General features: G+C 40.4%; 1 protein-coding gene across 13 annotated transcripts in view; it reads left to right on the top strand.

The window, feature by feature from the left end:
• Positions 1–25,434, top strand: part of mef2cb (myocyte enhancer factor 2cb) — a 75,516-nt gene that overhangs the window by 38,274 nt on the left and 11,808 nt on the right. For 3 of the 13 annotated variants that reach the window (XM_028458222.1, XM_028458224.1, XM_028458223.1), the window contains 5 exons: positions 5,756–5,959; positions 20,790–20,933; positions 21,121–21,258; positions 23,330–23,519; positions 24,325–24,372. In XM_028458222.1, coding sequence (XP_028314023.1) covers positions 5,756–5,959; positions 20,790–20,933; positions 21,121–21,258; positions 23,330–23,519; positions 24,325–24,372 — 724 coding nt within the window. The remainder of the gene's footprint in view (positions 1–5,755; positions 5,960–20,789; positions 20,934–21,120; positions 21,259–23,329; positions 23,520–24,324; positions 24,373–25,434) is intronic. The other 10 variants (XM_028458225.1, XM_028458226.1, XM_028458235.1 and 7 more) reach the window with 10 other exon arrangements.

Genomic DNA, 25,434 nt, shown 5'->3' with positions numbered 1-25,434 from the left:
TCACCTGCGAAGGTTTTACCACGCCTTCTTTTCTTTCTTTACGCCTATAGTATTGTAGCCTTTTCAAGTTGGCAAGTAATATTCTTCCTTCATGCTGTGTCAGCTTTCCTGCCACTCCACCAACATAGTTGGTCATTCCAACCACTAACCCAGGCCCTTGCACTGTGACATCACATTAGTCAATGGGTAGGCCTATATTCCTTTTTCTGATGCAACCTTTTAAATAAACAGGAACAAACAGAGAAGCAGAGATATTTTTGTCTTTCGCTGAATCACTATTTATTTAGTAAATATGTTTTTAGGAGTCCTACAACAAAAACTGACATAATTAAGACACATTTCCCTTAGTTCCAACAGGCTAACTAACTACTGAACACTCAGCAGCGTTTACTGCCTTCTTCTGTCTCTGCTGCACTTAGCAATAAAGTCACACTCTAATTGGATGATAAGTGGGTTTTTGAGAAGAGAGAAGAACATTGAATATATTAGAGGTATAGGACAAAGCTTCTTTTGTCATAATGCCTCTTAGCGGCTTTTTTAACTGTGAGGCTGTGAGTTCAGGTCCAGGTCTTGGACTACACTTATTCCTTTTGCGTAAGCCCTTTTCTTCCTGCTTAGCTTCTGACAATGGGATAAGTGTTTGTCTCCAGACAAATAGTGCTGCTCCTTTGGTGACTGAAAAAAAGCTTTTGTGTGAGTGTCAGCGCAAGTTTAGTCTGTTAACCAGAAGTTTATTCTTTTTGTTTTTGTTTTTTTTTCTGTTGCTTGTCCCATCACTCCTTCACTTCACTCCACCTCCCTATCCTTCACCTCCTCCTCCTCCCCCCCCCCAGGGAAGCAAGCAGGAGGTAGGAAGCAGAAGCAAAGCTATTGTGAAGGGGGAGCCACTGGCCTCTTCCTGTTATGAGAGGAAATGCATACAAATGTGCTTCCTGTGCGTCCGCCCCCTCGTTCCCCCCTCCTCTTTCTCCTGTCTTTTTCTCACCCATGTAGCAGATACTGTCCCTCCTTTTCCCCTCCATTAGGTATTTGATCGCACTAAGTGGATGAACCCCCAACTATATTTTACAGTACTAACCGAAGGTTTGTAATGTATGTTAAGAGCTTTATTTAAGTAACCAAAGTTTGCTGAAAGTGTTCAAAGAAAACTTTTCCTCCCTGTGAGTACAATAGATTGTTTCACACTCTGTTTATCATTATACTGTGAAAAGAAGCATTTGGGTTAGCGCTCACACACTCACGCCGCTCGTTATTTACCAGAACACACAGTGCTGTCATGTCATGCTCGATGTTATTAACAGAGTGGTGCGTCCAACGACACCCACTGACCAATAAAACAAAAGAGAACACCCACACTGACATATGGGAGCTTTACACTATAGGCTTCTGCCTTCAGAGGAGAGAAACAAAAAAAACTATTCCATAAATAACTTTCATTTACAGATCATGCATCTGATCTGACATGGTGCCAGTTAGGCAATGTACAGTTTCAGTTACAATTACGTTTTCAATTACCCATGTTCAATTACAATTCAATTATGATTATAGTGACCAGCAGTTTTTCCTATTACAATTCAATTTTCAATGATTTTGTATCATCAGGAGGTCAATTACAATTACATTCTCAATTACTAAAGTTCAATTACAATTAATCACAATTCCTGAGCTGGAAATAAATAACCTAATAAAATGTAACCTTCCTCTTTTGTTTGCTTTCTGTTAGCCTCTTTTATGTCAACGGGTCCTAAATCAGCTGTAAAATACACTAAAAACAAATATCTATTATCTAATGTAATTGCTTCCCATCTATTGGTTTCCTTGTTAGGCTTCCTAATCACTGAAAATATAGGTTTTAGTATTTTTGGCGTGTGCATCAAGCCTTTTTGTTGTGTCAGCATACCCCTCGATTTATAATTTTTTAAATGGTAAAATGTGGGAAAGCTTGATATGAAACATATTTTAATGATTTTAACTATGCGTAGAACTGTGCATAGAACTGCAACATTGTTCCCCAGTTTAGCGTTAATTTATTTGACATATATTTATCGAATTGCCATGGCCACAATTACAACATCAATTATCTAAACTCGTTTACGATTACGACATTTACATTTTTTAAATTACAATTACAATTATAATTGACCCTAACCCTACTGGCAGCTGCTCCAAGGGCTAAATAATGGCAACATGATGAACCAGACATGAGCAAAAGGCGAGATGCATAACAAAGCGAAACAAAGTAGGTTTAATACATAAGGGAAGAAGAAGCATAAATACAAAACAGTGGTTTTTAACAATCAAGGGCAGGGAATTATAATCAGCACACGGGGGCACATGAGGGCAGAAAGACACCTGAAACAGCAAAGAGTCTGAGGAACCATAGGAGGAAAAAAAAAGAATAAACAGGCCCAACAACAAGACAAGCAACAAGATCAACACAAGTTACCGCATTGGCCTTGAAAACAAGTGTGCAACTACAAATGCTTGATGAATAAAATAAAAATTAGTTGCTGGCATTGTTTTGGTTGAAAGGAAAGGGATTATGGATGTCATAGTGATACAACGTGTCTATTTAAATCCAGTGTTCATTTTGAGACTTTTAGTTAGTCTTTTGACTAAATATGCATCTCATTTTTAGTCCAAATTTTGTTGTCATGACTATTCTGGTTATAGTCTAGTTTTAATCAACTAAAATAAATTAAGATTTTAAAATCTGAAGCATAAGAGTTTATGCATTTTTTTCAAAGATTCAATTGCCATTTGTTAACCTGATATTGGATGGTATTAACATTTGTAAATACACACAGACTGATTTAATGTGATCAATTCAAATCAAGTTTATTTGTATAAGCACAAATTACAACAAAGTCATCGCAATGCGCTTATCAAAATATAAAAAATGCGTAAGACCACGTGAGCTCTCACGTCTTCAAACACAATCAGCTTACTTCCTATTGGATCACTAACTGGCTTGTCCCGCCCTTCATGCAACAAAAGTAGTTTTTCCAAAATTGAAAATAGGTTTCAATTTGATTTCATCCAATGTGAACATTTTAGTTTGTTTTTATTAGTTGATGAAAATATCAATATATTTTGATGTAGCTTTAAATTTGTTCACATGTATTTTTGACTGAACAACAAAACTATGCAGGGGGGCAAGCTTGTGTATTGTGTCCTTTATATATATATATATTCTACATTCTACAAGTAGTATGTGAGCATAGACAGAGAGGAAAAAAGGCAAAATATTAGGTTTCTTTCTCATTACTTATAGTCTCCTATTTCATCGCCATGAGACAGTATCTTTCTAAAAACACATTCAAAGCATAATTTCACAGTTACTGTATGACACAGCATAGGTTTAACTCTAAAGTAGTTAAACCTATGTACTCTAGGTTTAACTCCAAAGAAAGAAAGAAAGAAAAAAATAATAAAGTATGATAACACCTGCTTTTACACGTATAGTTGAAGCCACATCGTGTCACAGTGATAGTTTATACAATCACTGCATACTCAGCTGAAGCGCAATCCAATACTGTTGTTTTTCTGGGATGTATTGTAGAATACATTAGCACATCCTACCTTGATGTTCCCCATCAAGACATCCTTCAAGTTAAAATCACCTGCATTTAAAAATGTGTGCACCTGTTCAGGCAAGCATGCAAAGTATATGTGTTAGTGTATTTATGGACATATGAGCAGACTGTTGCTAATATTCAGTATGTGTTTTGGAGGCAACAGGTCATTAGTAATGTATGTGTTTTGGAAGTAGCAGGTTGTACGTGTCAGGTTGAGATATGGGGGTGTGGTGTGATATTTATGTAGGTGTTATTGTTTGGTCAGTTAAGGCTCTTCATAATCACACTCATTCTCTTCCTGTGGTGTTGTTAAAGTCAGTCGATGTGTGAATTATTTTATGTGGCGAATGCATGCGTGCAGTTCCTCAATTGAAGTGTGAAGTTCAAGAAAACTTTGATTGGAAAGTAGTATTTATTTATTTTATTTTTTTGTAAATTAGACAATTGATGTAACTTCATTCGTGCGCGTACGTGTGGTTTCTTTGATGTTTATGACGTAGGCCACACCCAGTTTTCTTTGTGCCCCCCTTTTTAAAAAAAATGTAATGGTTCCAGCAGAGTGAGCAATCCAAGTGAGTGGGTGATAACGGAGCCGTGCCATGTCTGCCCTCGGTGACCCTTGAATCAAACACCAGGGGGAAGACAACACTCACCATCTCCTGTTCTCGATAGCTCTGCTTCGACCTTATGTTTTCCAGTCCTGTCATCCTATTTATTTCACTCATGCGTGCGGCGTCTTCGCTGTGAAAGCCAGCGTACCCGTTTTGAGTGCCCTCGTATTGGTTTTGAACGGAACAGCTCAAAGTGCGTTGGGTATGACAATTAAATTTACTCTCGACACCTTTTGATCTTACACAGTAAAGATGAGGATTGTTTTTTATTTATTTATTTATTTATTTTTTGTTCTCCACATTTCAGTGTGCCTGTGAAAATGTCACCATGGTATTTAGAGCCCAGGGGAGCATTTTCTCCTTATGTTGTCAGTGCATCAGAGGAGTGTTTGTGTCGAGGTACAGAACTTGACATTGCACACACAGGCGTTGGTTTACAGTTTGTGTGTCTGGTTACAGTCTCTGTGGTCTGACAGATAGCTTCACATGATGAGATGACATCACTGAAGGAAATACATCATTTTGGAGGGACTGATGGGAGATATCTAGGATATTATGGTTCATGTGAGGTCTTACCTACTTTGAGCAGAAAGAGAGAGAGTGAAAAAAAAAAAAAAAAAGGAAAGAGACAGGATGGAGCGGTTGAGGAATTGTTTGATATTCGGTTTCCTTGGTGCATCTTGGGAGATATGATTTCAGGAAATCCAAAACTATTTATCAATATCTACTCAATTTCAGTTGTAAAGAGAAAATGTGAAGGGCAGTGCACCACATCTCCCATATTTAAAGTAAAGCTCTTTTTGTAATAGTCTTTGGTAGTCCAAAGTCTGTATTAATCCGGGAGTGAATTTGTTCTTTGTGTCCTTCATGAATGTCTTAAGAAAATAGTCAAACAAGCACTTAATTAACAAACCAAGATGTTACAGTGACAGATGAAAAATAAAACCGTTCTCATAAAGTGTTCCTCAAAGAGCAAACCTTTTCCAACACAACAAGCAAGCCTAAACACACAGAATTAAACAGGTGCAGCTTACTAGAATTAACTCACTTCCACTGCTCTGGTTTCCATATAAACAATAGAGGAATAGAAGCTGTTTTGTTTCAACAGAGCCGGTACTTGTGTCGTACACACACGCAAACAACACACATGCAGCACAAGAAATACCAATCAGTTGGAAAAAATGATTACAAAGTAACATAATGTGTGGTTTATTATAGATACGGCTGAAGAAGAAGTAGGAAATTGTGATTTTTACAAGTGGCTATAGTGCTATTTATATTTATTACTACGTATAAGAAATTTATTTATTTTTTAATTAAACAAACTTAACACATCTATAGTATAGTAAATGGATTAAAATATAGCATGAGTCAATGAACTTAACATTATATAGTTGTTTTGTATTGTCTTAAAGCTTAACATTTAAAGAGTAACAGATACAATGTCCCTGTTGGCTCCTTCCGAACAAGCACACCAAGATATTACGAATATTGCCCAGAGATATTTAAAACATCTATATTTATGATGTAATCACAGCAATTTCTCCTTTTCCTTCTTCTTCCCAGGTGACGTTTACGAAGCGAAAGTTCGGCCTGATGAAGAAGGCGTACGAACTGAGCGTGCTGTGTGACTGTGAGATCGCCCTGATCATCTTCAACAGCACCAACAAGCTGTTCCAGTATGCCAGCACAGACATGGACAAAGTCCTGCTGAAATACACTGAGTACAACGAACCCCACGAGAGCAGGACCAACTCTGATATTGTGGAGGTAGGTAACAAGAAAACACAGACGGCTCACACGCACGGGAGCCGGCACACATACGCAGACATACAGTGAAACGCACAGGCAGACAGATGGTCCCTGCAATTGTGAGTCATTCTGCAACCTTTACTTCTCTGTTTTTGTCTTCACACCTAACACAGAGTAATAAATAATTGCTTTGATAGTTAGTCAGCCTTCCCCATGGGTTCAGTAGTATTATCAGTCTTTTCCTGTAAAAAAAAATAGAAATAAAAAACTGAACTGGCCACACAGGAAATGCATTCATTCAAGTTTACGCCTTGTGTCATTTGTCCACAGGTGATAGTAACGGATGACAAGTACATTAGTCCCTCGTTTATCGGGGGGGTTACGTTCTAAACATTCCCCGCAATCCACAAAGTAGTCAGTTTTATTTTTTACAATTATTATACGTTTTAAGGCTGTAAAACCCCTCACCACACACTTTATACACTTTTCTCAAACAGGAATTAACATTTCTCTCTTGTTTAAACGCTCTCATAGTTCAAACCTTTATAGATTTTAAGACATAAACTTGTTTTCAAACATACAGCACTTCGAAGTCACGCTGCTAGCGATCAGACATTGATGCCAAATGCATTCAGAGTCTTTGTTGACGTTGACGTCAGGCCGTCATCACGGACACCGGTCTGTTCACCCATTCAACCATGGAGTAGAAGCTGTGTGTGACCACCTGGAGCTGTATGACACTGCCTTTATAACCGGGACTGGACTAGGAAGGATTTGGCGTGGAGGAGAATCAGCGAGCAGGTGGTAGTAGTAGGTAAAAGTTCTCTCTGTAGCACTGAGCTAGCATAGCATTAGCCGCTAATCACACCGGCTTTTTTCAATGGTGGTTTATGTTTATGAGAGGAGAAAAAGGAGCGCAGCTCCTCGCTTCAGTAGGCAATGAAACTCACCGAGTTGGATCTGTCGCTGGTGGGTGAACGCAGCATTAGCCAATCAGGACGCAGAACACAATGCGCGTTCATACGCTGTAAAAAAAATGCATCCATAATTGCACTGTAAAAAAAATTTGCGAAACATCGAGGCTGCGAAAGATGAACCGCGATACAGCGAGGGACTACTGTACTCACATTACTGTAATTGAGTTAATTTTGTGGGTAATTGTACTTTTTTGAGTTTATTTCTAAATCAGTCATTTTACTTGTACTTAATATTGTTTTAAAAGAAGTAAAGTAATTCATTACATTTCTTCACCCAAACGTTACTGAGTATGTTAATATTTTTTGTTTTCAAATGATCAACGGATATTGTGAAACTACAAAAAAATGAAATGACCAGACAACAATCAAATGCATCACATCATCAGTCTAAGCCAAAGTACAGTTATGTTTCGAGCAATGCAGGAATGGAATCACTTACCACACTATGAGTTATAGCTTTAAAATGATATTATGATAGTGGCACATGAGCATTTAGAAGAAATCTAAACATTTTTCTCAGAATTCTGTTGTAACTAAACAAAAAGCTTGATTGTGTTTTTTGCATATCAAAATGTATTGATAATGATTATTTGTACTTATTGCATTTAAAAAATCTGTTTGTTGTAAAAAAAAAAAAAAAAAAGACCCCAGGAAGAGTAGCCGAAGCGGTAAGCCGCTGACGCTAATGGGGTTCTTAATAAACATAAACATAAACATCATAGCCGACCAACCAGATTAAACGTAACGCACCGCGCCTAAAACACACACAAAACGCTAAACATTATTTTTAGAATTCAAAAATTTAGCTAAACTTGGAGTTTGATGATTGTATGTTTCATCTTTAAAGAAATTAATTGGTGTTATTTTATTAAAAAAAATAAATAATAATTGTATATTTTTGACAAACCTTATATTTTATACAGTTTCAATTGTGCAAGATTTGCTCTCTTTTTTTTTAAGATTATACATGAGATGTTAACTGTATGCAAGGGAACCGTGGTGAGATGTATTACCAAAAATAAGGGGTGAAAGCAATTAGTCACTTTTACTTTCAGTTACTATTTAATTGAGCCACTTTTTACTTGTACTTGAGTATTTTGTGTATGTCTTACTTGTACTTAAGTACTTCTACTTGAGTAGGATATATCAATACTCATTACACCTCTGCATTTGTCCTACAAACTTCAAATATTGGTGTGCATTCACCACCTCATGCCTTTTGTTTCTTGTCTACATTGATGTGGCTCTCTGAGGAGGACGCTGATCTGACTCGCCTTGAACACATGTCGCTATTGTGGCTCACAGCAGTGTTAAACAGTGCTGTCAGGCCAGCCAATAGGCAAAGCAGGAAATAAGGCTGGCACCCACCTGGATCCTGAAGCTCTTAACGTGAACCAGTTATGCAACATTCGCTCAGAAGCTTTGATTGATTCGGTGGACCACATGAATGCATTCACGCACAGTTCATCCTTCTTTTCCTTTCTCTGCTCTCTTGATCATGCTCATATTATTTATTTATATTCAACCGCGCATGGTTTACAAAGCAAAGTTAAACATCAATCTATTCTACTTGTATTAAAATTGTCCCATCTCCATTTTGCTTGTTGCATGAAATCCTGAAAGCGTCCTTGTGCGATAAATAGATTCCAGATTACAACCAATTGAAATGTAGTTGCTGTTAATAATTCATGCATGTTTGGCTTATGGTTAATACTCAATATGTTGTGAATCCAAATATTGCCTCAGCTTTTATTCAAACTAGATCGGGAACATTATTTAGGATTAAACCTTGTTTAAAATATACTGTATATATTGTGACAGTGGTTTATCATAAAACGTCTTTAAATTTGTCGTGTAGTTTTGTTCTCAAAATTCAATTTGAACCCCAAATTCAAAGCAGTTATATCTATATTGAGCAGAATATGTGCGTATCCGTTGTTTATGTATAAAAAATGTAACAAATTTTGGGGTTTTATTAGCTAATGACTACTCTACTGTCTATAGATGAATTCTTCTGCTATTAAATAAATGTATTTCATTGATGCATACATATATACATGTGGTGAGATACCACTCAACATATGACTAACATCCATCATAAAACTCAAGACAGGTTTAATGTTCATGCTCTTGCTCCTTCCTGTAATTTATGTTCTGAATGTTTAGAATTATTTATGGGTTATTTATGTGTTGACTTTAAGCTTCTTAGCTTGGTTAAGTTGTGCGAACTTGAAACAATTTTTAAAAATCTGAAACCCTTTTGTACGTCTAATGTGTTTCTACAGCTTATTTCAAATCCTATTAGAAATACTTGGGTTTCCACGGTTTCAGAAAAAAATAATTTCTTTCAAAAACCCATGAAAAAACAATCCTTTATGCATTAAACCATTTATACTCCTTATTTAAGCTCGTGTTTTAAAAAAAAAAAAAATTTATCACTACCGCACCATTAAACATTGTGTTATTTTGCCCTAACTGAACCCATGAAGAGAGCTGTCACATGTCTCAGCAAGTGTCTGTGAGGAGAGCTACCCACTTTGAAGCTCTGTCTTTAACTCAGGCTCCATTAGGGAGCAGAGGATGGCTAACATGTAAACAGTCGTGTCAGGGGAAGATACTAAAGAGCCTAGTGGGGAGAGTGCTGTGAAGCACTACCTACAATGTGATCCCTGGAGGACTTGGGCACAGCACACTCCCAGCAACTCACAGCAGGAGCAATCAATCTGGAGAGGCCTTCAGCCTTAGTTGAGCTCTGCTAAAGGGATTGGCCACAGGGCTAACACTAGCATTGCAGGAGGCGGATGCGTTGATACGGTTGGGTTATTTGGGGTGGGACAGGGTGGTCTGGTGGGTGTTTTTTGGGGCTCGGGGTGGCATTTTCCCAATAATCCCTGTGTGTCACTGTTAAAAGAAATTTCCCTGAAACAGGAACGTGTGGGTTGAGCGTGAGCAAAGGCAAGAGCAAGGCAGACTTCCTGTTAAGACTGCCTTTCCTCTAAGTGAACAGGGTCGACACTAGGGTTAGGGCTAGGGGTTTGATTTAGGAATGTAAATGAAAGCACATTTCCTCATAGACAAAAATTAACATCTTAAACATGACGTTTTAGTTGTGTAATAGACAAGTTTCAGATTAGTAGTGAGCCTGTGGTGGTAGTATATACTGGAGTACACGCTTCTCTCTCCTTCTAAAGCTACTGTGCCTGAAGGTGTAGTGGGAGGAGAGGCAGAGGTAGGGGAGCGGAGCTCACAGTGTGGGCGGCTGGCATAGAGGCCTGCTACATTAGCAATAAAGCTCTATGTAATTAGCATGTCTTTGGTTGATAATTAGCGTTGTTGAGAGAGTGGCACTGAGAGCGTTGCACTGCGTCTCTAGCAACAGCATGTTTACAAGAGGTTGGAGGGCTTTTTCTGTGCATCTCTCACTCTACTGCCATCTTTCCTTTTTGTAGCCTTTTTTATTGAATGCACAGGGGGATTTTTTTTTTTTTTGGTTGAGTCTGAGTACAGGTCAATGAGTGTATGTATGTAAAAGGCTTGAATAGAGATGGAGTAGAAGAGAAAGAGAGAGAGAGAGAGAGAGCAAGAGAGGCCAGAAGAGAGAACATAAGGTAAGTTAAAGGTCCTAATGACTCATTTTAAAATCCTCTCAAGTGGGATTGATACTTCTTTGAATAAAAAAAAAACATCCAACCAATGCTAAACCCTTTGTGAGCTGTAATGTTGCTATTCAGTGCCTACAATTATCCCCCTCCCCAATTTGCATTTGGGATTTAAAATAACCATATTAAACACTTATGTCGGATGTTCTGAAAGCTTATATTTTACATACATATGACCAGTTAGGACACTCAATGCAGAACTGACCAAGACTCAGGTGAAATACACATTTGCTTATTTTCACCATATAGATATATAAAAAAAAGAAGATGAGTCTAATTGACGTGAACTAGTCACAGGAACTTCCTTCGTCCTTCGCAGCTCGAGGAAAGTAAGCACAGGCCATCACAGAGTGTCCATGCAGGGTATAAGTGTGTCGTCCTTTTTCCAGCCCACTCTCAGTCTGGCTCCTGATAAAACAGTCAAACATGCAGATAGATTTCCTATACCCACTGTCTGCCAGAGCCAGTTTCCTGGACATGTGAACAACATTAGAGGATAAACAGTGTTGGGAAATGACAAGAGAATAGATTTCTGTGTTTTCTTTCTCTTTTTTTTTTTCTAGCTTCAGAACAATCACTTTGAGCTGTTTACAGTGATGCATTATTGCAGTATGTAGGTTGTTAATTGCGAAAACACATGAAAGAGCTCTTTCTTCCCCCCCTCCTGATGATTACAGATCGAGCCCAAACCTAAGCGGTGTTGGCTTGCTTTTGCTGCGATTCCAACACCTAAAATCCAACAACACACTTAAGCTTTGCCAAATCCCTGCTCGACAATGTGCTTGTTTTCGCCCATTGTGGAAACAAAGGACACAGGTTTGTGAAACAGCTAAAGGGTTAGTGAATGTGTTGATAGGTAAACACGTGTACTCGATACCTGGCTAAACTCTAAGAGAAGAGAACGGTCATCTGCACTCAATTCAGGTTTTCAGTGTGGGCCAATGTGAATTTATACACAATTACACTGCCTGAATGGTCTATGTGTTTTCTTACCATCATTGCACTGCACGTGTGTCTGTGTGTGCACGCATAAAGACATAATGGCATTGTGACAACCTCAGCACGGACTGAACACGCTGATTCCACTGGCTCAAGTATCACATGGAGAGGCACATGGCTCTTGGTACCAAGTTGACCTGCCTACTTGCCTACCTGCGCGAGGCGGACCATCGGCCAATCCCATTTCCAACAGATTAAACTAATCTGAAAGTTCAGCTCACCCTGTAATCTTAAACAGCAGCAGTAGCAGTAGGAACCTGGCTCTTGATCCATCCTCAACTCAGTTCTTTCCCTTATTTGGTTTCTCTTCTCTTCCCTCATCCGTGCTGAGATGCAACTGTTCTGCGAAAGGGGGACGCGAGAGACAGAGGGATGGATGAGTGTGAGAAAAGATGAAGGGAAGGAAAGAGGGATGGGGGAGGAAGGCTGGTAATTATTTCCAAAGGTCATTCTGTTAATGACTACCTGCCTGGCTAATGAGATTCAGCAAAGCTCCCGCACCATGTTTCACCCTGCGTATGTTTCACCCGTGTGCCGGGATGTGTGAGAAGCACAGGTGTGATTTCAGCCCAGTGACAGTCCACTGGAGGGAGTGAGAGTGTGAGGGAGGGGGTGGTGATGGAGGGGTGTAAATGAAGAAACAGAACAAGAAAGTGCATCCAAAGGGTTGGCTGAGGATATGGTATATATGCACTGTAGATTCCTGCATATCTTTAACAAGGTAAAAATGCTTCTCAAGCTTCTTTGTTACCACAATGGAAAAACACTTTCCAGCATGTGTGGCTCCATGTTCTCATTTAGTCCCTTAAAAACATGGAGAATATTAGCCTTCAGATGTTTTATGCTTTCTGCTCTGTGAATGACTGGCCCTCACAGCTCTCAAACACTTTATAATGACTCAGACTGGGTTAAATGTTACCCACTATTACTTCTACATGTGTCAGCATCTAAACCGAATGTGGGTAGGTCCTATCATCTCCTTTCAACTTAAGTTGTCCACGTGTGGAGCATGTTTGTGGTTTTAAAAATAGGCCCGTGCAGTGTAACATTGGGTGGAGTGGTCTCTGCAATGGGTTGTCACGGTGGCTCAGTGTTCAGTAGTGATGAAGTGATGGACAGCACGCCTTGTTTTTCCTGGTGAGCCGAGGATTAGGATTTGAAGCTGCTTTGACTAACTAAGTAAATTAACCTCATGACATTGGCAAGCTAATAGTGAAGCCGGTTGTTGAAACAAAGACTCTGGTGCAGTATGTGCACATGTTAGTGCACAGCATCCATGTTAGCTCTGTAGTTTGTGCATGCAGCTGTGTGCAACTATTGTTGGACAGTTGGAATGAGAATTTGTCCATTTCTGAAAAGCTTTTTAGGAACATTAGCTGCACAAAAAGCCTTTGCAGCTTTTCCATTATTCAGTGTTAAATTTGTTCCTTCTTATACTTGCATTCAGTATTTTTTTTGCAACAAAACAGAAGTGAATGCTTTAATAAATGCAACAACTGAATTTTTAAAGAAACTTTTTTTTGTAAAATGTTGCACAGTCTTCAAAATAAAACAAATTTAATTTGAATGATATTGCCATTTTTGGTATAAAGAAATACAAATTGTTCTGAAATAAAATATGAGCTGTTATTTTCAAATATCTAGTATTCATATATCATATTTTGAAATAATTATAAAAACTTGTTACTGCTTTAGATTTTACTCCTTAACAATAGCTACACAACATGCAGTACTTAAACCTTTCTAACACTAGATTTAAAATTCAAGTTGCGATAAAGATTATTTCACCACTTTACTCTGACTAGTAGTGTGGAGGGATGGTCCATGTTTTTGTAATATTGATGCAGTACTTTTGTGTTAATCCATTCTGGGTTTTATGTCAGTTACTACACTTTCAAATGCATTGAGTTCACAGCTAAAGAGGCCGACCACCAAAACAACCAATACTTTTCTTAAATTTTCCCTTTTTTTCCCCTAATAAGTCATTTGAAGAGTGGTAGTGTTCTAATAATAGTGTGTGGTGAAGCTAAATATAGTCTTTGAGCTGGCAGTTCTTGCAGGAAAAGGATGGACTCTCTCTCTCTCACTCTTTGTGTCATTCCCTCTCCTTGTGTTTCAATCTGGGTGTGTGTGTGTGTGTGTGTGTGTGTGTGTGTGTGTGTGTGTGTGTGTGTGTGTGTGTGTGTGTGTGTGTGTGTGTGTGTGTGTGTGTGTGTGTGTGTGTGTGTGTGTGTGTGTGTGTGCGCGCGTGTGTGCCTGTGTGTGTGTGTGTGTGTGTGTGTGTGCGCGCGTGTGTGCCTGTGTGCGTGCGTGTGTGTGCGTGCGTGTGTGTTGTGGGAGCAGTGAGTAAGCAATGTGGCAGCATATTCAGCCTCTCTCCTGTTTTTTAGCCTCTATGATCCACCAAAAAGAGCTGCCCTTGGTGACCACATGCACAAGACTTATGGTGCCACGAGATGATAACCTTTAAATGAAAGGGGGGGGTCGTTGTGTTAATCACCATCACTGCTTACCAAATAAAACCTATGTCTGTAGTTGTCAAAACTTTGTTTTTCATAATCTGAGGGGGGAAAAACATATTGTTACATTAGGATTTGTAACTTTAGGCACAAACAAATCTGTCTGAGCTCCCACGTGTGTCTGGGGAGACATATGGAGACCGAGTTGATTGTATTTGTCGGCTGATTTGCCTTTACCACTTTTAAAGTGTCATTAAAAACAAGATGAGTGCTTACATGCGACTTACCAGCTCAGCAGTTTATTCCACATCAGATGCCAACTGACCAAAACAGCTGAACATCTGAGGTGCTTTTTAAGGTCAACACTCATACGCAAGTCTGGGGTACTCAACCAACAACAAAAGGAGCTTTTAAAAATAGAATGTTTGAAATGTGTCAATATGTGGCGTGTGTGGTAAGGAGTGGTGCAAAAAGGCAGGCCACTTCTGAAGCCAAGCTGCCAAAAAGCAAAGCATTTTCAATGCACAACCCAGAATAATTCACACCCGCCATCAACATGAAATGATGCCCTGTTCTTTGAATCTATTTGCGGAGTATTGTGAATAATGAAGTTCTATTTTTATTGGTGGCATTCCTTACTCCATCTAGAGCCCCTCCCACTCTATGCTGTCATGACTTCGGCTTCGGGCAGGGTGTGGAAACTCAAGGTCACAGCGTAGAGGTCAACCGGCTGGTCATTGTTACACAAGGCCTCCCTCGGGTTTCCATTTCCTGCTGTGGCACCACGCGATAAGAGAAAGAAAGACAAAAGACACTAAATGACAATTAGTGTTGGTGGGAACAAGAATATAGAGTTACTTGTGGCAGGAGACAGACTTTTACTGGATCATCTTTTTTTTTAACTTGAGGTGAACTTCTGTTATTTGCCTGATGCTGTATCATTAGTATCTCAAATGATCTCTCATATGTAAACCTATACTTTTGTTAAAAGGATGAGCATCTCAGTGCAGTCATGTAATGACATCGTAGTATATTTTTGACTTAAACAGGTCACTTTTCAAGCCAGTGTGGGAAGCATATACAGCTAAACTATGTTTGGAGATTATTACACTATTTAATATTAACAAATTGATTTTCCGTTCCTTGAAGAATGCCTATAGACTTTCCCATTATATAGAGAAGTATTGTACAACTGGAGAGTAGACGGGATGAAAGATGGATAGGTTAAGGGTGCAGATATAAGTGCCCTTTTTATTCAGTTTCACTGAGCTGCCATTGTGTCTCATAGTGTCTTTCTGCCTAATTATACAGTGTAGTGACAAGTCTAAATGACCACTTTGTTCCTGCGGCTGGGATGCTGCAGAAGCAAACAGTGTTGGAGTCTGACATGTGCTTACTGTGCGTCTTGTCCATATGGGGAACACTGCACCATCTGGTATTCTGTTGTGTACTGGCGAGCTGATATTGTGTATTGTGAGTGGGCTCTCAGGAGCTATTTTAGCTCATGTGCCGTCACAATGGCACAGTTCGGAGAAATGTAAAACAACCTTGTTGCACACAGTAGCCTCACGAGCTGGCTACTCTTGACACACAATATTTTTTGCTCAAAATCTACTTTTTTAAAGGTTTCAGTCAATCTAGTTATAGTTAACTGAGAGACAACCATATTCATTGTTATATACACCTTGATATAGCTAATTCATCATCCCTGCAATACAGCACCAGATGTACAAGGCCTAAAAGCCACCAACCCATTTGGTTTAATTGTCACTTTGACCAGTTTCAACGGATGCTCCGATAATGATTGAACAATATACTGGGACACAGTGTGTTTATGGGTCCTATCCCTTAGACAGCTAACCTACAAAAATCCAGCATCTTTAGCTAGCATCTTTCACACACACACACACACACACACACACACACACACACACACACACACACACACACTAACCATGGGTATGCCCCTCGACATGGTCCTGGCATGTTCAAACCTTGCTTCATGAAACTGTGGCCCTCTTGCCTTTGGTCTGCCATCTGTTTTCAATAAACTAAGCCAGCCTGATCCCTCTGATGTTGCCTCCTTTCTGAAAAGTGCGGCATGCAAAAAACAGACAGAAAATAGAGCAAGTCAAAATTAACTAGAAAGACAAAAAAAAATAATTCAATAAAACAAACACATCCCAAACACCCACAACTCACTAGGAGCTATGAAATGCACTTTTGGCCGAGTGGGATTAAATTCCACAAAGACAGATCAATGATCTGGTCACGTCAATGCCACGACTGGTACAGGCACTTCTGGCGGCAAACGGCGGACACACACGCTACTGATATGTGTGATCCAGGTCACAGGTTTTTTTATGCTCGCTACGGTCCTTGTCTGAAATATCCATTCTGGAATTATATGTATTACTTTATAGATATGGTAAAACATAATCATAAAATTATGAAAACATTTCAATCTTGTGTTTTTAATGCCTCTAAGTATAGATTGTATTCAACTTGTACCAGTGCATAGTAATTACCATGTTTCTCTACTCTTTTTTTTTACCATTTAAACAGACGTAGACACAATAGGACAAAAGTCAGTATCAGAGACATGTCAGTGAACGGCAACCATAATGACCACATGCGTTATTTGGAGTTTTCACTCAGACTTATTTTCCAGTGCCTACTGAAAATGCTGCTAAACCATAAACTGCTCTATCTAAGGTTAGACGTACAGTGCTGTATTGTCTTTCGCTTTGGTATTGCTTGAGGAGACAGTGTTAAAAAAGTGTTGAAACACTGTTTTGAATATATACATAAAAAGGGACGTTTAACTGACTTTGCCAGTTTCTGGGTTGAAGAAATACACAGTCATTGGTTAAAACCGATGGACAATAAACATAATATTAAATCTGTGGTACAGTTCAGCTTTCACCAGAAGGTAATGGTCAGCAATACCCAACTTTTCCATAACCAGACTCTTGAGTATCAAAGTCAATGATTCAACCATGACGCCAAAAGTGTTTTGACTCAGCTTCTGTTGAAGGGAAATGAGGGGAAAAGATGGAGGTAGTGAAAGAGGCAGACTGGGCTGCGTACTGAGGCGGTAAGGTTAGGACAGAAAGAGGGATAGAGTGTGGCAGGGTGGCAGAATGCCGAGCAGATGAATCTTGGTATGGCAAGAGCTCTGGGCAGGCGTCAGCTGTCCCTAGCAGACCCCCTGGGGCCATCGAGAATTCACACCCTAATGCCCTCCACTCTTTTCTCAATCTTCACATGAAGACATTCCCAACACCTGAAAAAGAAATGTGTAATTATTTTTATGCAAATAAATCTCAGAATCTTCACATTGAGAGTGTGATTAATTTTCTTTATATCTTTATTCAGCACCTGATCTCAGTTGAGACATGTTACCTAAATTTATTTTTCTCCTTCTCGGAGTTCCTCTTATACCAGCCGGTAGTGTAGCTGCTTAGCCAAGGGTGCAGAGCTGAAGGGTACCAATGAGACTAGTGTCTCGAGGATGTAGGACACCTTGTCTATGCCGTGCCGGCTTTACACAGGCCCAGTGAGCAGAGTCATGAGGGAGCATCATGAAGAAGGAGTTTAATTAGGAGCAAGCCTCCAAAGGGGACACAGAAAGACACAGAGCCAAGCAGAAAGATGGGTTTTTTCCCTTTCCTCTTCTTAAGGCATTTTCTCTTTTTTTAAAGTAGTTTGTTGGCCAATCACTTGGAGTAAACATCCAACTCCATCAAACTTAAAATATTGCTCTAAGTTAAAACAAAAAAAGGTAATTTTTGGGAGAAGTTGAAGATTTTACGCAGCAAATACAGTATTTAAATGAACGTCTCAAAAGTTTTTCTTATAGCATTTTATTTTTTATTTAGAATAAGGCCTATTCAGGTTTATTGTATTATTGTGATGTATTGTTTGACCTAAGTTGCATTTTTCAATGGCCTATCAAGGCAATCCAAACTATAAATGAAGTAATGCAGCAGGATGTTTTGAAAGCAGAGCAATAGGGTGTTGAGATGAACCATTCAGAAAGTCCTTACAAGGCTTCATGAGCTCTCCTGTAGATCTGATTGGTTGTCGGGTTGCGTTTAAGCTTTTGGCAACAGGTGTGATGTTCTGAAACAGGTGGGCATATCAGGGATGAGTGACATAGCATCCTTGTACTGCACCCTAAATATGCTAAGCCCTGCTGGAAAGCTAAGCCGATGCCACATGCTTCCTAGTCATATAACACTGACATCCTTGGTGACTGCACCCCATCAATGCCTAATCTAGTTTCTACCCAAACCACCGGCTCAGTAACCCGATATGGGTGTCACCTCTCTTCTCTGAGCAATGCCCCTCTGCTGTTCTTCCTAGAATGGAAGATAATTTTTCATATACTCTGTGCTGATGGCAGGGAGTGGAAGTCAGTTTGAATAGAAGCAAAATATGTTTCTCTTTCTCTGCATGCATTCCCATGTGAAGGGAGCAAGGCCAGCAGTTCAGCTCCTGTCAGTTCGATATGAGGCATCACCAAGGCCGTGTAGAGAGATGCGCAGAAGAAAAAGCAAAAGTTTTACATCTGACGCCTTTGCCAGAAAAGACAGCGTGCTAAACCTCTGCACCCCCTTTGTTCTTTTGACTCATCCTCAGATAGAGCAAGAGTGCCTGAATCGCTACAGGTCTGATGGAAGTCTGATCTCCTGCATCGCCTTAGTTGATTTGTTTAGTGTGATTTCCTGAAGACTGTCAAAGACATGAGAGATGCTTTCAAATTCTGAATTCCAGATTTCCACTCTGGGCCAAGTGAGGATTCAGAGAGAGAAAAGGAGAGTCGGCAAATGTTGACACACTTACAGTAGCTGCCTCGCCACGAGAGGCCTCAGGAACCAAACATTTATTACACACACAAAAGGAGCCCTCAAAGTTCACTAAAACCACAGTAGAATCAGGCTTTTGTTGTGCTGACGTTAGAGATGACTGGCTATTTATTTGTTTTCTAAGGCAGGCAGATTGCTCCCTGTCACTTCTGCTGCAGTTGAGTGATCTAGTATCTTCTCTTTGAGTGAGTACTGTCAGTGAGAAACAAATGAGAGGAAGAAGTTCTCTTAGTTATCTTCGATTTCCAACTCCCCTCTTTCTCCTTCTTCTGCTCAGTCTCTCTCTGTTTTCTTGACTCTAACACCCACTCCCACACATGCACACACCATCACATGCTCATTCCCCTCTCCCCTCCCACACACTAGCAATGCACACACTACATCACACATCACACACACGCACACACACACACACAGACACATATGCACACTTGATCAGCATCAAATACAGGGTGTGCTAAAGTAAATTTAATTACGCCTGTCTGATATGGAGCTCCAGATGAAAGTGGGAGAGCGCAGTGTGAAGCGGCGGCAGCACAGACAGGAGCAGGCCCGTGATATTCCTCCTGTAGACTAATCTCCCTTTATTAAAGCCAGGAGGGGAGAGTGAAGGGGGGTGGATGGGGGTGTCTTTGATGAGATCTCTAACTGTCAGCTACTGTACTTTTCTTCTCTCCCGCTCTTGTCTTTGTTTCTCACTTTTTACAAGGCAAGTGAACACGGCAACTATGCGTGCTTCATGGCTCCAGCAAACAAACCCTCCTGCTATCACACACAGTAATGGGCACTGAAACCCTTCCCAGTTGTAAAGGTTGTCAACAAGAAGTAAAAAAACACAGAGGACATTCTTCCTTTTTCTCTGTCTCTTTATTTGCCTGTGACTTGCTTCAAGTTATAGAGAGGAGTGAGCAAGTGGCAGCGTAGTATAATATCAGCCCGCTATTTTCAGGCCACTCTAACAGGGGCAGGTGGCCATCAGGTGGCCAAAGTAGAAACTACCACACATAATAGCATATACAGTTAGTCAACGTTTGATTTTTTTTTTTTTTACATGTATGATTGTAAGCCTGCTAGAGTATTCTTGTTACCTCGGCCAAGGGGGTAATATTTTCACCAGTGTTTATTTATTTGTTTGTTTTGCTGTTGGCTGGATTACTTCAAAAGTGCTTAATAGATTATGTCAAAATCCTAACCTAAGATAGACCTTATGCCATGGAAGACTCCATTAAATTTTGGAGGGGATCCAGATGAATGAACCGATTCTGCATCAGTTTAGAAATGTGAAGACCCCCATCTCTCATAAATGGCGAAATCTATCATTGGTTCCAATGGTTTCATCCGGATTGGATTTGGATTGCGCATTTCATCGCGATTTTTGGAAAAAAAAGTGGTTTCCCTACATTTGCACCTATTGTATCAATATTAGTATGGATAGACATTTCTTACAAGCCTTTAAAGTGTGAATGATCATGGTACCATGATCAGGATGACCGATCCAAATAACTTCCAATATCTGGCAAAGAAAGTATTTGGTGCCTAGGGAAGGTTTGGTTCTCTTGTATTACATGTGTTTTTATAGCTGTTTGGTGGTTGTGGTTTGGTGATTGGATTGGATTTTAGACTTCTTACGTGTGTGGTCTTTTGTCTGCATTCATTCTGGAGTCTACCTCATTTTAATTTACATATATGGTAGAAGAACTTTCACAAAAGTCTTCTGTCCAACACTCCAACGTCCTTGATTCAGCTCGATTTGAAATCACCACCCTACCTTATATAGCATCATCCGAATGGCCCATTACCATTTGTTTATCCCCAGCTGTTCACTTGGACTACTGTTCCTACCCTAAACCCTTCCAAATGTTGTACAACTGCTCTGTTTGCAGACTTTGAGAAAGAAGGGCCTAAACGGCTGTGACAGCCCGGACCCTGATGCAGATGACTCGGTGGGCCACAGCCCTGAGTCAGAGGACAAGTACAGGAAAATAAACGAGGACATTGATCTGATGATCAGCAGACAGAGACTGTGTGTAAGTACTTTTTGTTAAACCCAGACGTGACCTTTCTTTCCTTTCTCCCTCCCTTTTTTTGTCTCCCCTTGCTTTCTGTCACCTCTTATTTGTCTCGATGTTACCGTCAACTGCTCCCACCGTCCATCTTTCCATCCCTCCATGTGCGTCTCCCTCTGTTCTTGTCTGTGGTTGTGGGACCTGGCAGGCTTTGAACAAGAAGGAGAACAAAGGTGGCGAGAGCCCGGAGCTCGAGTCTGCTCTCATCCTCACTCCACGCACTGAAGAGAAATACAAACAGATAAATGAAGAGTTTGATCACATGATTAAAACACATAAGATACCTGTAAGTACTGGGTGGACACTAAGTTGCATCCTCAACAGGCTAACAAAACGCTGACTGGCAAGCAACGGGCTAGCTAACCCAGCTAACCACAATTGTTTGACATTCAACTAATTCCACACAGTGAGAGTGAGGGTAAGATTAGAGGGAGATTGTAGTGTATATTTAGAGCACAGAAATTGCAGTCCTTTGATTTTGTTTGTTCACATTGGTGGACAACCCTCTTATTTGACGTAGATGTAACTGAAACCATGCAGTTACTTTGTTTTAATGCTTGCAGACTATCTGCTATGACAAATTTCAACCTTTACTCAGCTCCCACCTTGACCTCGTGCTTCCCATAATGCCTTGCTGGACTCTCAGGGGGAGGTGTGGTCTGCATGCGCAATTCTTTTTCCCTGAACTAAAGGCAGTGCACTCAGTCACCCGCAACGACAGGGACAGACACTGAGGCAATAAAACAGCAGCAGACATTCATAAACTGTTAGGCATGTTTCCTTACTGTTTCTATACCTCACACAGGTTAATCATCTCTCTGAAACAAGATCACAATAGCCTAGCTTTGTTTGTAGATGTCTATATGTTCGGACAGCTCTCCTGCTGTATTTAATGTGCGTGTTAATTTCTACAGGTGATTTTAATCTATAAGCAGCTACCAGAAACCACTAAGTAGAGGCTTCTCTCTATGTAAGCTGAGCCTTCCCCTCCTTCAGAAATCACCATATTGGAATGGTTAATGCTGGGGTTTTACAAAGAAGGAAAAAAAATAATACCACAATGATAATTCAGATAAGAGCAGTTATGTCTAAGCAGTGTAGAGCAACAGAAGTGGTTAGAATAAAAGCAGGGGGTTGGGGGTTCAGGGTGGCGTGTGGGGTCGGGTGGGTTAGAATCAGAGCTTGGTGGGCATGAGGGTGGAGCTGTTAGGGTGTAGGGGTGGGGGGGTGCTGCACCCAACAAGTGGCAATTCAATGTGTGGTCAGAGTGGCTGCAAAGCATTGGGGTTCTGGGTTGGAGGGGGCTGTGTTTTCTGTGTGTGTGGGGGGAGGCAAGGGAGGAAGATGAATAGAAATATGGCACCAGTTTAAAGGGAGCTTATAAACAGGAGAGTAACACTGATCAATATGGTTTGTGCGAATGAATCTATATGTCCAGAAACGTGCCCCAAACAAAGCATTTTACAGTAGAAACTCCAGAAATCAGCCTAAGGTGGAAAACGTTTCTGTGTGGGTGGGAATAAATAAAGCCCAAGGTAGCCCCTCACTGCTTATAAAGGAAAGCATCCATAGGTTTTGACTAACCAAATCCCGTGTAAAGTTGCAGTTAAAGCAAAATTTTCACGGACCTACAATGAAATATGGTTAAAAAGTAACCATATATATGCACTGAAATAATATTTATCCTGCTAAAAGAACATTAAAAAGGAGGAAAAAAAACTGGAGGTGGCTGAAGCTGTATAGGAAACATAGGCAGACTGATGATCTACCCGATGTGCTTGCTCTGTGGCTCACAGACACATGGCAGTAATTTAGGTCCCTATTTTCTACTTCCTTAAGCTAACATGCAGGATCAACCACTTCCAGGGCACTCCCAAGGTTAAGCCCTTCTGCCAAGTGACACAATAAACGTGATGAACTAGATGCCTAGGGCTGTGGAGATAGCACAACTCAACACTGTTAACTGACCTGAACCGTCCATCCAAAAGGATTTGTTTAAACTGAGACAAAAAGATGAATTAATAATTAAGTGTTAAAAATTTCTAGGAAAGTCTCAAATCTCAAAGCAAATTTTGTATTTTGTATTATTAACCCAAAATCTATTAGAAAATCAACGTTCCATTCTTGTTATATTGGCTACAATGTAGTTATAGGAAAGTTTGTGGCATCCAGCATAATTCATTTGTGCTGGAAAGGGATAAAACAATAACCAGCTAGCCAGCTGTGTGGGAGGATACTAATCCTTTGTTTTATGTTTTTATGTTCTTCCCTTTTCCCCCTTTTCAAGCACAAATTTTGTCTACGCACTTTTAGCAATCTTTAATCTGGGTCTTTCTTTCTTTTCATCTATTTCTCAGCAGGCTGTGCCCCCATCAAACTACGACATGCCCGTGTCCATTCCCGTTAGCAACCAGAACAATCTCATTTACAGCCATCCCGGTGGGTCACTAGGCAACCACAATCTGTTGCCACTGGCGCACCATGGCCTACAGAGAAACAGCATGTCTCCTGGAGTTACGCACAGACCCCCCAGTGCAGGTAAGGCAGGTAGGGCCTCACATGTATTCATGCTCCCATGTACATGCTGTTAGGCCATCTGTATGTTTCTCAATGCTGTTTGTACCCATCTGTCTGTATGATAGACACGCCAACTTCAAAGGTGTGATTTATTTTATGACAGCTGCCCACAGGGTTCCCATTTAAGCCAATGCAGTGAATCAAAAGTGTCTCACTTTGCATATGTTCATATGTCGGCCTGGTCTGTACTGTGTGCAAAGTTTAGAGATGATTTAATGCACTCAAAAACCTAGACCACAATTTCACTCTTTTTTCGTTCATGTTCCCCATATAGAATGTCTCGTCCTACTTATAGACAAACTGTTGCCCTGACATAAGCAAATAGTGCTTGTTGGTTTGTTATTGTTGTCCAAAGTGCTTTTTTTGTCCCTCCGGTCGGTAGGCTTCTGCCCACACGCTCACCCTGTCATTACAACTGCATGCTAGAAACACCAGCACAAACTAAATATGAGCTTTGGCACTGGCTGAATCCAGAACCAAACCGCACGTTCTGGATCCTCCCACTCCTCCACCTCCATTGCCTTACAAAAATAATGGGGCACCGTAATGCAGCCGCTCGCTGTGTCCAGTGGCCTTTTTTTTTTTTTTTTTTTTTTTTTTTTTTCGAGTGGCAAGAAATATTGCCTCTGCTATCAGGACACATTAGATGTTCTTACAACATTGAGCACAGAGAGCCTAAATTGAGCGAGCAACAGGAAGCGCAGTGGATGTTACATGAGTGTGTATCCTCTAATGGTTTTCTCTTTTGTCCTCTGCTCTCTACTTTATCTTACAGGTGGCCTCATGGGTGCTGACCTCACTACTGGCGCAGGCACCAGTGCTGGTAAGAATGGTCAAAATCCTCTCACACTTTTCAGCAAACACACACACACACACAGACAGACACACACACATCCACCTACACTCTGTATATAGCACCCACTCACCCACTTGGGGCCGTAAAATGCATGACTAACACTAACCCAAACCCAAGTGGAGATTTTGTCCACGATGTGTTGAAGTTAGTGGTCATGGAGTTCATGTGGAAATGTTTGCTCAGTGCCTGGCCTGTGACACATCCTGCCTGTCTTTGGCTATAAAATGGTAGAAGAAGCAGAGGAAAGTCAAATAAAAAATCTCAATATACAAGAGCCAGGAGCAACAGATACCCGAGAGAAGAGACGAAACAAATCTTTTATTATTATCATTATTATTATTATTATTATTATTATTATTATTATTATTATTATTATTATTATTATTATTATTATTATTGTTATCTTTCGGTTTATTGTATGTATTTAAATAATACAATCATTAAAATGTAACCCAAAAAGCAAGTGTAGCACAATGCTATTTATTCATACATTTATCCCTTGTGACATGTTCAGTTTACTACACGCTGACTTTGCCTTAAAGGGTTAAATTTTATGGCCTTGGCGAACAGTGCTCAGTGAAAAATGGAGAATTTCTGGATCATAGTATAGGGCACAGCTGGGAAACCTCGTCTGGCCCCTAAGGCTTCATCACCAGGGGGGTCAGTGCCTGGTTTCTCTGTCTGGTCACCCGTCGCACACACACAAACACACGCACACACACACACAACAGGACCGTTTGTTGTGGCGTGCGATTCCATTGACGACGTTTTGCTGTGAATGCTTCAAATGTAGCCTTTGTGTCAGTGCGCCGATGGAACAGAGACGCTCTGTGAGGCCGACGCGTCGCTCGACAGCAGTGAAAAACACAACGTGGAAAGAAAGTCATGTGCGAGCTGAAAGATTCCATTCAATGCGCTCTTAAATCTTTTCTGGTGAGGGGGGGGGGACAAAAGCTCATCAAGGAGGAAGGGGAAAGCCCCCTGATGAAAATTCACTGATAGTGGAAGCATGTGTGCAGAGGAGAAAGT

This window comes from Gouania willdenowi, chromosome 9, assembly GCF_900634775.1.
Source record: "Gouania willdenowi chromosome 9, fGouWil2.1, whole genome shotgun sequence".
Lineage (NCBI taxonomy): Eukaryota > Metazoa > Chordata > Actinopteri > Blenniiformes > Gobiesocidae > Gouania > Gouania willdenowi.
The sequence above is the reverse complement of the archived record's forward strand: the minus strand, read 5'-3'. Positions and strand labels throughout refer to the sequence as shown.